At 42.0% G+C, this 15187-nt stretch overlaps 1 protein-coding gene across 4 annotated transcripts in view; it reads right to left on the bottom strand.

Annotated features, from left to right (window-relative positions):
* Positions 1–393: 393 nt before the first annotated feature.
* The window catches only part of KBTBD2 (kelch repeat and BTB domain containing 2), an 80988-nt gene continuing 66194 nt past the window's right edge, over positions 394–15187 (bottom strand). For all 4 annotated transcript variants that reach the window (XM_029589794.1, XM_029589791.1, XM_029589792.1 and 1 more), the window contains one exon: positions 394–3189. In XM_029589794.1, the coding sequence (XP_029445654.1) occupies positions 1654–3189 (1536 nt within the window). In that variant the 3' untranslated portion in view covers positions 394–1653. The remainder of the gene's footprint in view (positions 3190–15187) is intronic.

Raw genomic sequence — 15187 nt, 5'->3', positions numbered from 1 at the left:
ATTGCTGTGCCTGTCTGTCTCATGCCTTATGTCCATTTCAACCCATACCTTTTCTGGGGTCTGATGAGCGTCAGCATCGGGCTCCTTAACCTGGCTTTTGGTTCATCTCGCAGCACCAGTTCTGCTTACCAAGAGTGGCCCACTAGGCATTTGCATTCCATGCCCGGCTCCCCGCCGGGCATGGAATGCAAATTATTTTGTTTTAAATTTGATGACACCCAAGAATTCATATTTTCCAAGGTGAAAGTGGTTTCTGTTCATTTTATTTATACCAACCACTAATCTATTGGCACTTCAATAATTGGAATAGACTAGCTACAAAGCAATACTCCTTTGAGTTTTAAAAGGAGTTTAAAATTGAACACTTACAAACCAGAAAAGAAAACAATTCAGTAATGCTCAGTCTTTTTTAATAAATTAATGTCATTCAAAATACAGTGCCAGAACATGATGCAGCTGAAACATGCTAGTAGTTTGTCATGAAGCACCTGTGCTCATGTTAGATTGGCGGTGGTGCCCCGCTACTGCTAGTGGTTCCTGGGATTAATGCCAGAGCAGCACTAGGCATCTGCTCTCCTGCACAAGGAGTGCAGAGGATTCCTGAACAGTTCACTCCCTCTTCAATCCCCTAAAAAGAAGAAAACAAAACAAAAAAACAAAAAACCTGATAGCTAAATAATATCTATACACAATCACACTACAGTAATGCTTGTTATTAAATTAACCCCAAAATATAAAGACCTGGTTATTCCATATTTAATCTTTTACAATGGAAAAAATAAAAAGACATCAGCAGCAGGAAGTAATATGCATGTTGAGCCCATTTTACTGTAATAGAGAATGTGGAGGCATTTACTGATTAACACTCCACAATGACCCGCACTATAAGGAGCTGGCAATTTCTATTGCAAGCCCGGCAATGTAAGTCCACAACTGACAAGTTATCAGTTGCCTGGAAGACCTGTATGCTAAACAGACAGGTACAGGTTAGTGACAACAGAATACATGCATTTAACAGAGCCTGACTGAACCTGCAGTCATTTTGCTCAGCATGTCAGCAAAAGAGGAGGTTCCACCTTTTCTACAGAAGGCAGAGCCATGGGATTTGGGTTTTTTTTTTTTGGTTTTTTTTTTTAATTATAATGGAACATATCAACATAGAAATTACTATTAGGTGTGGCTGAATGCATTAACTAGGTCACACTGAAAAAATAATTATAACCAATCCAGCACTTAAGTAGAACACTTAATATTTAGAAATAGTTAAAAAATAGATGGAAGATTCTTTCATAACAATTTGACAAACCACACTAGGAATAGTTACTGCTCTTGCACAGGAATTTTCCAGAAGGGAAAGACTCCACAGGGCTAGAGATCAATATGTTGGGTAACGATGTGGACGCTTAAGCTCTAATATACATATAGGTTTCTTTCAATTATCCAGTAAAATATTTCATATTATGGAAGCATATTTCCCTGTAAAAATTCACTGATCTGCTCTGAAATTAATGGCTACAAACATGTCGAGTAGGGCATAAAAATAACATATTAAAGACAGACTTGACAGTTACAGTTCTCAGTTCAGTTCCAAACATAGTTCAATCAAATCATCTAGGAATACGGAATAATGTGTGCCAAGTCAATCTCGAGAAACTATACAGGTGGAAGTGTAACCATCTCTCCATCCAGCTCAAACTCATCTGCCCCATCTGGGGAAAAGAGATATGTTGGAGGCTTCCATGGAGATACTTCAAGGCATGATGGGTATAGTTTCCCTACAGTGCACCGAAAGTCTTTTCCCAAGTCCCAAAGAACACGCTCTGATATTTGCTGACGTAAAAACCATTGATCAAGTTCCATATCATACTGGTAGATGGCATATTTGGCTCTTTCATTCATATGAGTCTCCCGGATAAAGACACAAAAGGAATTAGAGATCACAACAGCTCTAACACAAGGGTCAGAGTAGCGCTTTGCTGGAATATTTGCTGCCATGCTCCATTCATTTTTATTTACATCATATACTTCCACGGTTATAGAAGATCCATCTATAGTGCTGGCTGGGAGTCTTATACTAGAGTTGTTGCCAATATGCAAACCTCCAATATAGAATATTTTATCACCAAAAGCTGCAGCTGAAGCAAAGCATCTACTAGTTTGCCTCATTGCCATTTCCACCCAGGTGCCAGACCTTGGAAAATAACAGTACGTCAGATTGTGTGCCATTACATAAATGCAATCATGAACCACCACCGCAGCATTCCACTGCCATGCACAAGGCAACGGGCTTACCATTGTCCACTCATCTTTCTCTGCATCATACCTTTCCACAGTCCTTTTGTTGAGCTCTCCGCCTACACTATCGCCTCCAATTGCATAGATGTACCCTTCACAGCAGACCAAGGAAGGCTTTAAGCGAACAAACAACATTGGGGTCTTTGGAATCCAAGTGTTTTGTTGTGCATCAAACCAGTAAAAGCAATTCACAGTTCTAAAGATAGCCTGAAGTTTGCTTGCTTTACTGTGATTGGTTTTTGTGTTCTTTAAAGGAACCTGACCACCTGCTATATACATATCATTATCTGGTGATACCAGTGTTCCAACTTTATGCAACTCGGCAGGAGGGCTGCAAAGCTTGTAAACCTTTTCCGCCTGGGGACTATAGCAGACTGAAGAGTAAAGGCTACCAGGGTTTTCAGCAGTAGCTTCAATGAATATGATCATCTCTTCTTTAGTCATCCCCAATCTTGGTTTGAAAAATCTGGGCATTGACTTGTATAATCCTTGCACCACCACAGATTTATCATTAGGTGGCAGGCCTTGAAACCACTCACGTTGTATTACTTCTGAAAGTGCATCGATTCTGAGGTGACTGAGAACAGTGGACAAATACTGTGATCGTGATACTGTATTGTAATCCAGCCAGGACATTGCTGCTTCACGAACAGTCTCCTCTTTTTCCACATTTAAATTGTCACTACTTACAAGATCTATCAGAAGATCACTGGACAGCTGCATGAAAGCATCCTGGCGGTACACAGTTGTGAACTTGTGCTCCACCATTCTTTTAGCACTCTGTTTTAATTCTTCACAGCTGAAGAGATCAGCAAAGCTCAACAAGCGCACACAGTTTTCAGCATTTATTTTCTTAATTAAATATTCTCTACATCGCTGTAAGACATCATCCACCTGTAATACAAAAAATAAAACATTCAATTTAAAATTCAACCAGGAACACTACTTTACAATGACATCTATTGCCTATATCTGACAACTTTCAAATAGCTTTTCAAGTCAAAGTATAGCTACATACAAAGTTTGATTATAAAAGACTATGGAGCCAATGTAATAAAACCTGCACTAAAACAAAGTAAATTCTAGCATGAGTTTCACTTTGCATGCGCAGTGAAAACCTGCAGACCCATGGGTTGCAGTAAGCTAATGGCATGCAAATACCCTGAGTAAAACACAAACACATTAATAGTAAAAAGCGCTTTTTTTTTTTTTTTTTAAATAAAAACTCAAGGACCATTTGCATGTACATAAAACTACTAATCCATGTTAAAAAATGGAGAAATAAAAGCAACACAAAAGTAAAGGTGGGCAAAAATTCCCAACCCTTCTCTCCCCCCTCCCCCCAAGTTAAACTTCAGTCTGAGCAGCTGATCAGGCAGAATCTTCCCCACCCACCCACCAAAGAGTAGTGTCCAGGCCACCCAAGTTCCCAATCCTCCCCTCCCAACCCCAGCCAGAGAAGTAATGGACTTTACCACTTTCCATGGGCTTCTGGTACAGCTTTCAGCTTATCTGCATTAATATTAATTTATTCCTTTCACTGGCAGCTGACAGTAAAAAGAACAATCCCCATTAAGGTCTAATGTTCCTTCAGCTGGGGTGGGAGCTGAGTGTTAGGAACTTGGGTACCCTGGTCACTACTTTGGCAAGAGGAATGGGGAGTTAAACTTTGAACCATGGGCTGGCTGAGAAGTGAAGTCAGTAGGAAATGTGTCCTTCACTACCAAACTTCATTTTTTTTTTAAATTTAAGCTTGGACAGGCAGTTTGCTTTCTGGCCCCAAGTTTTAGTCAGGAAAGGGGAGGGCAAGGCACATGCTCGACTGCTATTTTTTTTTTTAAACTCTAGGACGCAGACTTGGATGGCTGGGTAGACAGGAGGGGTTCACCTCTCAGCCTGTTCTACTATGGTACGTTTGATTCCTGCTCTGACCCAGGAGTTAAATTTCCTACGGTAAAATACAACCTATGCTATGGGGTTTGTCCTTTAGCATGCCTCCTTGCCATGCAGAGTAATTTGCATGGAAATGCACTAACCTTAGCACAGATTTTTACTCCTGCTTTACTGCGTGTTTTTTTTTTAGCTCCAAAAATACGGGGCTATGAGGATCATTGTCCCTGTGTCCTGTTGTAGCTTCACGAGAGTTTGCGCTATGAGCGGAATTGGAGGATACGCATACAGAAGACCTGTGTTCCAGGGGCGAGTAAATGCATCCCTGGGGACTGGTTTCCAACCTAGCAATGACCTAACAGATTCTTTTCCATTTGTTCCAGCAACCTCTTTCCAAATTGTATATAAGATCCATGATATTGCTTTATCTAAATTGCATCACACTGCAATCTAATTAGTATCTCTTTTGTTCATTTTATCTTATTTAATCACATTTATGCTCAGATATTTTTCATATAGTTATGCTCTTTTCTTCCCCTGCCCCTCTCCCCTTAATTAATATGTTAATTGTATTGCTCTGTTAATGTTAATGTGTCAAATGTAATGCTCTATTGCTAACCCTATGTTCCTTAGCACAGTTGCAATTTTATGTTCTCTGTGAACCGATGTGAAGTTACTAAACAAATGTCTGTATATAAAAACTGCAAATAAAGGGAGCAAAACCTTTCCACTTTGTGGTTCAGTTTGGATGCAAAGAGGTCTATAGTTGGGCGACCCCAACGTTGAAAAATTTTGCTTGCTACACGTGGATCCAGCGACCATTCGTGGGGATTGAAATGTTGACTGAGATAGTCTGCTAGAATGTTTTTGATGCCCGGCAAATAACTGGCTCGGAGTTGTATGAAGTGCTCCAGAGCCCAAGCCCAGATCTGTACTGCTTCTTGGCATAGGAGGTACGAGCGGTGCCTCCTTGCTTGTTTATGTACCACATTGCCACTGTGTTGTCTGTTTGAATCAGCACAGTCTTGTTTGAGAAGCAGTCTTTGAAGGCATAAAGGGCATATCGTATCGCTCGACGTTCCAAGAAGTTTGACACTTTTTCTTGAGCAGAGTCCACAACCCTTGTGTTTGAAGGCTGTTGACGTGAGCTCCCCATCCCAGGTTGGAGGCATCTGTAGTCAGGATGACTTGCGGATTTGTTGGTTGGAATGGGAGACCAGCAGGTCAACGCAGTCTGATTTGTCCACCAGTGAAGTGATTGGCGAAGCTGGTGGGTGATTTGAATTGTGTGCGTCAACGGTTGGGAAGCTTGGAGCCATTGAGATTTCAAAGTCCACTGAGTTCGTCTCATGGCTAACTTTGCGAAAGGAGTTACATGTACTGTGGAGGCCATGTGTCCTAGAAGTATCAGAACTTGATGAGCAGATGCGAACTGATGATGAATCATAATGTTTGCCAGTCGTATTAGATTGTCTGCACAGTTGCATGGAAGGGAAGCTTTCCCCATTGCGGTGTCAAGGTCTGCTCTGATGAACGTGAGGAGCTGAGACTGTTCGATGTGAGATTTTTGACAGTTGATTAGAAAAACCAGGAGGTGTAATAAGTTTATTGTGGTTTTTAAGGCAAAGAGAATTCCCTGCTTGAATGGACTTCTGATGAGCCAATCGTCGAGATAAGGAAAAACGTGAATATAGCTTTTTCTTAGATGTGCAGCCAACACTGCTAGACATTTTGTGAATACTCGAGGTGCAGAGGCCAGGCCGAATGGAAGAACTCGATACTGGTAATGGTTTTTCCCCCACTACAAAGCATAGGTATTTGCGGTGTTGTATGGAAATTGGTATGTGAGTGTAAGAGTCTTGAAGGTCCAGAGAACAGAGCCAATCTCCCTTTTGAAGCAAGGGGGATGATGGATCCCAGGGATACCATTCGAAATTTCTCTTTGTAAAGAAATTTGTTGAGATTGCAGAGGTCCAAGATAGGACGAAGGCCTCCTGTTTTCTTTGGAATGAGGAAATAGCGGGAGTAGAACCCTTTCCCTTGCTGAGACAGGGGAACTGGTTCGATGACCCTGGTGGTCAGCAAAGAAGAGTTCTACTGCTAACTGAGATGTGATTATCATGTGAGTCCAGAGTGGAATGGGAGGTGAATGTGGGGGTATTGTTTTGAATTTCAATCGATAACCCCGATTTATTAGTATGGCTAATACCCATTGGTCTGTTGTGATACGACTCCATTGGTGTTGAAAATAATGAAGTCGTCCTCCGACTGGTAGGGAGGGTATAGGGTTTAGCAGAAGAGAGAGACTTCTGTTCTCGTGGCACGACTCAAAAACTCGCTGCTGGACCAGTTTGAGGTGGTGGTTGAGTCTTCCGCTGCTTGGTTTGGCGAGGGCATCCTCTCTGTGGGGGTCAGTATTGATGTCCTGAAGAGGCAGGTGGATAATACCTCCTAGGTCTGTAAAAAGGTCGCCTCGTATCTCTGAGAGTTGGTCGCCTGAGAGAGGATGGTTGATCTGCTGGTAGCTTGGAAAGCTGACGGAGTGTCTCATGGTGGTCTTTTAATTGAGACACCATGGCTTGGATTTTCTCACCAAAAAGATTTTCTCCATCGCAAGGGAGATCTGCCAGACGTTCTTGGACCTCTTGTCTAAGGTCTGAGGCTTTAAGCCAAGCCCATCTTCTTGCATTGATTGCAGAGGCAGAGAGATGGGTTGAAGTCTCGAATAAGTCGTACGCTGCTCTTACCTCGTGCTTTCCTGATTCTAGTCCTTTGTCCACCAATGTCGTTAGAGGTTGCTGATGTTGTTGTGGAAGGTTATCTACAATACCTTGAACCTGTTTCCACAAGTTCCTCTGGTATTGTCATACAGTTGGTATGCTGCAATATGTGCTACCAGCATGGAACCTTGATAGACCTTTTTTCCTAATGTATCCAGGAAGCGTTGATCCTTCCCTGGTGGGACAGAAGAATGAGGCTGTGTTTTTCTGGCTTTCTTTTGAGCTGATTCTACAACTACAGAGTGGTGGGGTAGTTGAGGTTTTTGATACCCTGAAGCATGTTGCACTATATAAGTGGCGTCTGTTCTTTTATTTTCTGCAGGAACGGAGCAGGGGTGTTCCCACATTCTCTGCTGCAATTCCAAAAGGATGTCATGGATTGGAATGGCCATAATTTCTTTAGGTGCATCTACAAATTGTAGAACCTCTAATGCCTTATGTCTTCCTCTGTGATTAATTGGAATGGAATTGTTTCTGCCATTTCTTTTATAAAATTAGAAAGTGACAGATCTTCAGGCGGGGATGTTTTTTCTCTTCTGGTGGAGAGGGTTCTGATATTTCCTCTGACTGTGTCAGAATCCACATCCTTCCAAGGGGTGTATCCTGGATAAGGAGAATCAGGATCATCTGAAGGAAGATGGTGCTTTGACTTAAACATAGCCTTTGTTGGTATGTGTTTTGGCAATGAGGACATCGATGGGGAATAGATAGGCCTTAAGAACATAAGAACATAAGAAAATGCCATACTGGGTCAGACCAAGGGTCCATCAAGCCCAGCATCCTGTTTCCAACAGTGGCCAATCCAGGCCACAAGAACCTGGCAAGCACCCAAAAACCAAGTCCATTCTATGTGACCATTGCTAATGGCAGTGGCTATTCTCTAAGTGAACTTAATAGCAGGTAATGGACTTCACCTCCAAGAACTTATCCAATCCTTTTTTAAACACAGCTACACTAACTGCACGAACCACATTCTCTGGCAACAAATTCCTTGATGGAAATCGGTGCCTTGTATCCCCTGAGGGGGCCTGGATGTATTGGCATTAAGGGTTCCTTTGGATAACTATGTAGCCCCGACGACCAGGGGCTGAATTGGAGTCTCCCCCGTCCTCCTCCGATGATCTGTGGGCTGGAATCATCGGTGGTATCGATGGTTTTGATGGAACCGGTTCTGTCGGTGCCGTAGGGAAAGCCTCTATTAAGGCATCAAGCCTGTTCAAAGGCAGAAAAATGGACTGATTCGATGCCACTGGCAGTGTCGATGCCGGTGTCTGAGGCGCTGTCTGAGGTTGCAGATTTCATAGAGCCTCGACGACCACCTGTTGGACTAAAGTGGTCACTTCTTCCCTTGAAATCGGGGTAGTATCCACTGCTACCAGGGAAGGTACTGCTGGCGTTATAGGTATTTCCACGATAAGTCGTGGTGGCACTTCCTCCAACACCAAGCCCGGTGGAGAGGGCCTTGGTTCCACGTGTACAGCTGGAGTTGGCTCCAGTACACGGACCTTCTTCCGCATCGATCTGATGGGTCTGGATCCCGATGTCGGTTCATCGGTTGAATCGGTAGACCGATGTCGATGCCGCTTTTTCTCACGATGGCTTCTCGATGCCGAAGATGTTGCTATCGAGGTTCCGGACAGCAGTGATGGCCGGTCATGGAGTCGTTTTTCCTCTCGATGCGTCGATGCCGAAGGAGGGGTTATCCTTGGAGAAGACGTAGACGACAATGATGGAATCTTTTAAAATAATTCTTCCATCTTATCTAGCCGAGCTAGTCTGCCCTTTGGTGTCATTTGGGCACAAGTTGAGCAGGCTCGGAAGTCATGGCCTGATCCCAGGCAAAGAACACAAACATAATGTGGGTCAGTGAGACATAGTCCGGTTGCAATCCGGACATTTTTTGAAACCCGAGGCCATGACAACATTTTTGGCCTGATAACGGTCGATGGGAATCGACGCCAAGGTGACTGGAATTGATCAGAAAGTATTTGAAAAATGTACTCACCGAGACTATGTGAAAAGGAAAGTTTTCTTCCCTGATAAATGTGAGGGAATTGGTTTTCCAGAGCTCCTGGTGTACTTTGCTACAGCAAGGGGGAAAAAGAGAGAGACTGAAGGGAGACCCCTGTGGCTGAGAATATCATGGCATGCTCAATGTGTCCACAGTGCCAGACAAAAGTTTCTAGAAACTCTTGACAAGTTTTCCGTACCAGGGCTCCATCTGATGTTACCCATATGAGAGGACTATCATCCTGCTTGTCCTGGGATAATACATTGAAATTGTTGGCTCAGTGTGCTGCAGCATACAAAAAAAGCAAACCGTGTTAGCAATTATTAGGAAGGGAATGGTGAATAAAACGGAAAATGTCATATGCCTCTGTATTGCTCCATGATGAGACCGCACCTTCAATTCTGGTTGCCGCATCTCAAAAAAGATGTAATGTATATACTTGTGTATAAGTTTAAAAATTAATGCCAAAATATTAGCATAAATTAGCTGGCTCGACACATGTATGTGTGTGTGTGTGTGTTGTGCACAGGCCCACACCCTTCCAACCCCCTACCCCCCCCCCCCCCCCAAACTCACCAAATGTCCCTGGTGGTCCAGCAGGGGACCCAGAAGCAATCAGCAGCTCCGGGGCCATTGGCTGCAGTAATCAAAATGGTGCCGGGGCAGCCCTTTGATTACCTGCAGCAGACGGTCCCAGAGCTTGCTCCTGGGCCCCCGCTGGACCACCAGGGACATTTGGTGAGTCTTTGGGGGGGGGGGGGGGGGAGTGATTTAACAGGGGGGGCATGACCGTGTCAAACTCATAAGAAGGGAGACCACAAGCAAACATCAAGTGCTTTGCTCCGTGATACAGGTTGTCACTCGAGTTCATTTTGCACCAAAATGCATTTTTTTGCTTTCTGTCCTAAATTTTGACAAGTTCTTAATGATCTTCAAAGAATGACTACACCTTTTCATCTCTTTCAAAGTTTTCTTTGTGACTATCTTGTCTTCAGAATTCTCCACGACTGCCTACCAAACCTTTGGGTAACCACAACCCTACTCATTTCCTCTGCCCTCTTACTCCCGTCTCACAGCAGGGACATTTTATTCTGCTTTTAAAAAATAAAGGCGATTTTCTTAAGTTATTGATTTGTTTCTTAGTGTGATTTCACCATTTCATAAGCCCCCTTAGGTTTTACCCTCGACTTATCTTTGGGTGACAGATAAATCTTGATTTTGGGGCCCAAACAATACCTTTGACTTATACACGAGTATGTACGGTAGTTGGACTGGAGGTGGTACAGAAAAAGGCGACCAAAATGTTAAAGGGGATAGAACGTTCCTTTGAGGAAATGCTAAAGAGGTCAGTGCTGTTCAGCTTGAAGAGATGGCTGAGGGGGGGGGGGGGGATATGATAGAGATCTGTAAAATTATGAGAGGACTAGGATACATATGAATCAGTTATTTACTCTTTCAGATAATAGAAGGACTAAGGGGCACTCCATGAAGTTATCAAGCAGCACATTTAAAACAAATCAGGGAAAGTTTTTACTCAATGCACCATAAAGCTCTGGAATTTGTTGCCAAAGGAGATGGTTAGGGTAGTTAGTGTAGCTGGGTTTAACAATGGTTTAGATAAGTTCTTGGAAAAGTCCATAAACTGCTATTAATCAAGCTGACTTAGGGAATTAGCCACTGTTATTACTGGCATGAGTAGCATGGGGTTTATTTAATGTTGGGCATTTGTAACCCGAATTGGCCATTATTGGTAACAGGATGCTGGGCTTGATGGACTCTCGATCTGACCCAGTATGGCAACTTATGTTCTCATGAAGTCTTAGCCAGAGAATCCTTTTGAAAATGATTGAGTCCTCAGAATGGATACATGGTCTCCCAACTTATGTGAAAGTTGGGATAAAGAGCTAATGATATACTCTTTTTGTTGTTTGTCTTTTGTTAGTACTTGTTTTTATGATTGTTTTGTGACCCATCTTGAAAGTTGGCAAATTTGTTTGAAAAGTTCTGTGAGATGCGAGCACTTGGGGGCTGAAGTAATATATAAAGAATATAAAATGTGCTTTTAATACCAATATGTTTATATTTGCTTTATTGTATGTTTATATCTGGATACTTGTTCATGTGTGACAAGTTCTGTAGTTGATATTTCTCTCCAGCATGATTTCCTATTTTTAATATTGTTCTTAGACATTATGGTAAAAGTTCCTAAAAATATTTTTAAGATGCAACTATGAGAACTTTCTTCTTAAAATAGGAAGACTAACGCTGTGTGCAAAAAAATCTCAAAATGGTATAAATGGACAAATCAAACCAGTAAACAGGAGCACTTCTGCAAGCAAATAATCTCAGCAGACCACAGGAGAAGGTGCAGGAAAACATTCAATGTCCACACAAAATTTAGTGATGTAATTTTTTCATTTGAATCGGCAACTCCACAGTGTGTATATTACAGCATTTAAAAATGCAAAGCGGGTCCCCCGACAGACCCGTGTTTCTCCGCGAGGCTGCGTCGGAAGGGACAAACAGAATTTTGGTTGTTCTAAAAAGTAAAAAATTAAGTTAAAGAAAAACTTGGAAACATAGTGGACAAACAAACAAGATGGAGCGGAAACGTTAAATTAAACAAATTTACAGTATCAAACTATAAACAATTCATAGTGTTGCAACATCAGCATAAAAATTGTAGCCAAGTAACTTCGAAAGTATTAGACATGAAATTTCAGTAAATAACTAAAGAAGCTATAGACCGAACGTGACCACAAACCAACAAAGTCACATAGTATTTCTGATCTCCGCTTTTGTGTAATTGATGTGATCACCCCTCCACATTGTGGAGGGAATTTTTCTGAGATTCTTATCCGTAGAGAACAAAGATAGATTTTTACCCTGCACAGTCTAACACCCTTTGGACTAAATAAAGAAATTGAATGGCACTATTTCATTTGAATCCCTTGTTGAATCGTCTGAAAGTTTTGGGTCATTTTGTTTAACTTATCTTTCGATCCTGTATGTTATGTTTTATTATATATTATCCCTTGATTTTGTTACATTGTTGGGAATCGTTCTTGTGTTCTGCTTTTTCTTTTTTCCTTTTTTGTTTTATATGTAAGTTATTATGAACTTTGTTATGGCTTGTTATAATTTTCAGTTTTCTTTTACGTCCGTCTCTCTCATAAATACTTGGTAAGGTTTCTGTCACGTCCGATTCTTGGTACTTTTATTTGATTGGTTACTGAACTTTTCGTGCCAAATCTATTGAAGCTAAATGGCCATTTTCACGCTCACGTTGCACTCCCAGTGATGCCATCACTCAAACTGTACAAAGGTATGTCTGTAGAATTTATTTCTGTTTATCATGTGCACTTTCAAATCTTGTACGGGCTAAGTAAAGGAAAAATATTTTGTATGGGTTAAGGAAAAATATTTTAAATGGCTACCATTTTCATGCTTCCGTTGCGCTTCCAGTAACGCCATCACTTGAACTGTACAAAGGCGTGTATGTAGAATTCATTATAACTTTTATCATTTATCATGTGGACCTTTCTAATTTTGCACGGGCTAATTAAGGAAATATTTCAAATACCTCGGTTTGGCTCCTTAATGTTTGTCTGTTTAAACACTTCGGTAAACATGCTATTCCTGCTCTACTTTATTTTGGGTTTAATTTTTATCTTTTTTTTTTTTTACCGCTCCTGAAGCTTAATTACTTGTGTACTACTTCCATACACCGCATGAGTTTTTCCGGTTTCCTTTGACGTTCATCTTAATATAATATCTTGTTGGTTTGTGAAAAAAAAAAATCACTAAATTTTGTGTGGACATTGAATTTTTTCCTGCACATTCTCCTGTGGTCTGCTGAGATAAATGGCAAATGATATTGACTGTACACATACAGTACCTGTTGGCATGACAGAAAGCAGTTTTGACATAATTTAGTGGATAAACCATTGCAGAGCATCAAGAAATGTAAAAGAAGGGAACTAAACTAAGGGGGAAGCAGCCCATATAGCAAAATTGCTTACCTTGTAATAGGTGTTATCCCAGGACAGCAGGATGTAGTCCTCACATATGGGTGACATTGGTAATGGAGCCACATATGGAAAAACTTCTGTCAAAGTTTCTATGAAACTTTTGACTGGCACCCAGAGTGCCTACTGAGCATGCCCAGCATGCCATATTCTCTGCCACAGGGGTCTCCCTTCAGTCTGTTTTGTAGCAATTAGCGGTTAGCCAAAAAAATAAAATAAAATGTATTGTACCCAACTCTGCGGGGTGGCGGGTGGGTTTCATGAGGACTACATCCTGCTGTCCTGGGATAACACCTATTACAAGGTAAGCAATTTTGCTTTATCCCATGACAAGCAGGATGCTAGTCCTCACATATGGGTGATTAGCAAGCTAGAGGCTGAGTCATTTTGTAGTGAAACAGTGAAGTATTGTTGTTGTAAATGAGTCAGCCGAAAATCACAGCAGGTTGGATGTAGTAGGAGTTGGGATTAAGTTGGAAACAAGTTCTTTAAGACAGATTGTCCATAGGCTGAATCTTGTCGTCCTTCTTTGTCCAAACAGTAGTGAGCTGTAAAGGTGTGAAGAGAACTCCATGTTGTCGCCTTATAAATGTCAAGAATAGGTACAGAGCGAAGGTATGCTACTGAGTTTAACGTTGCCCTGACTGAATGTGCTTTTACTCGCCCTTGAAGAGTAAGGCCTGCTTTCTTATAACAAAACTGTATGCAATCTGCTATCCAGTTTGACAAAGTATGTTTACCCACAGATTTACCTGGCTTGTTTGGATCATAAGATACAAAAAGTTGCCTGGATTTCCTTTGGACTGCAGTGCGGTTTAAGTAGAAAGATAGTGCATGCTTACAGTCCAAGGTATGAAAGGCTCTTTCTCCTTGGTGGGAATGAGGCCTTGGAAAGAATGTTGGCAAAACTATGGATTGGTTCAAGGGGAATTCTGTAACTACCTTAGGAAGGAATTTGGGATGAGTACGGAGGACCACCCTGTCATGTAGGAACTTTGTAAAAGGTTCGTATGTGATAAGTGCTTGTAGTTCAATGATTCTTCTAGCTGATGTAATGGCTATGAGGAAGATAGTTTTCCATGTAAGAAATTTTAGGTCACAGGTATCTATGGGTTTTGAATGGAGAACGCATGAGCCTGGTTAATATTATGTTTAGGTCCCATTGTATGCTTGGGGGATGAAAAGGAGGTTTAAGGTGAGTTAAACCTTTCATAAATCTACTGACGAGAGGTTGTGTCTCCCAGCTTGTTATGGTAAGCTGAGATTGCACTTAAATGTACTCTTACAGATGAAGTCTGAAGACCAGAGTCTGAAAGATGGTATAGGTAATCTAGTAGTGAGGTAGTGGGGCAAGTGAAAGGATCAATAGATTTCTGAGTGCACCACAAAGTAATCCATTTCCATTTGTAGGAATAATTCTTTCTAGTGGAAGGTTTACGTGACGCTATAAGCACTTGAGATATAGTGGTTGGAAGGTAGAGTGGTTGTAAAATCAAGCTTTCAACATCCATGCTGTCAGGGATAGGGATTGAAGATTGGGATGGCGCAACAGACCTTGATCCTGAGTTATGAGATTGGGAGCTCCTCCCAGGCGAATGGGATTCCTGACTGACAGAGGTCTAGCAGTGTGGGAAACCATACTTGTCGAGGCCAGTATGGGGCTATGAGTATCATGGTCCCTTTGTCTTGTTTCAGTTTCACTAGAGTCTTGGCTATGAGCGGTATCTGTGGATACGCGTATAGCAGGCCTGAGTTCCAATGACGAGCAAAGGCGTCCTTTGGTAGGCTGTTCTCCTGCCGCAGCAGGGAGCAATAATCGTTCACTTTGTAGTTCAGATGGGATGCAAAGAGATCTATTGTTGGTTGACCCCAACATTGAAAGATCTTGGTTGCTATCGTTGGATCCAAGGACCACTCGTGTGGTTGGAACTGACGACTGAGGCAATCGGCTAGCATGTTGTGGATGCCTGCTAGGTAAGTGGCCCGTAGAAGAATTGAATGTGCTAGGGCCCAGTCCCAAATTTGTGCTGCTTCTTGGGGCAAAGGAGGTAGGAACCTGTTCGCCCTTGCTTGTTGATGTACCACATGGCTACTGTGTTGTCTGTTTGGATCAGAACTGTCTTGTGTGAAAGGCAGTCCTTGAACGCATACAGCGCATAACGTATAGCTCGAAGCTCTATGAA

This window comes from Rhinatrema bivittatum, chromosome 2 (genome assembly GCF_901001135.1).
Source record: "Rhinatrema bivittatum chromosome 2, aRhiBiv1.1, whole genome shotgun sequence".
Classification (NCBI taxonomy): Eukaryota; Metazoa; Chordata; class Amphibia; order Gymnophiona; family Rhinatrematidae; genus Rhinatrema; species Rhinatrema bivittatum.
The sequence above is the reverse complement of the archived record's forward strand: the minus strand, read 5'-3'. Positions and strand labels throughout refer to the sequence as shown.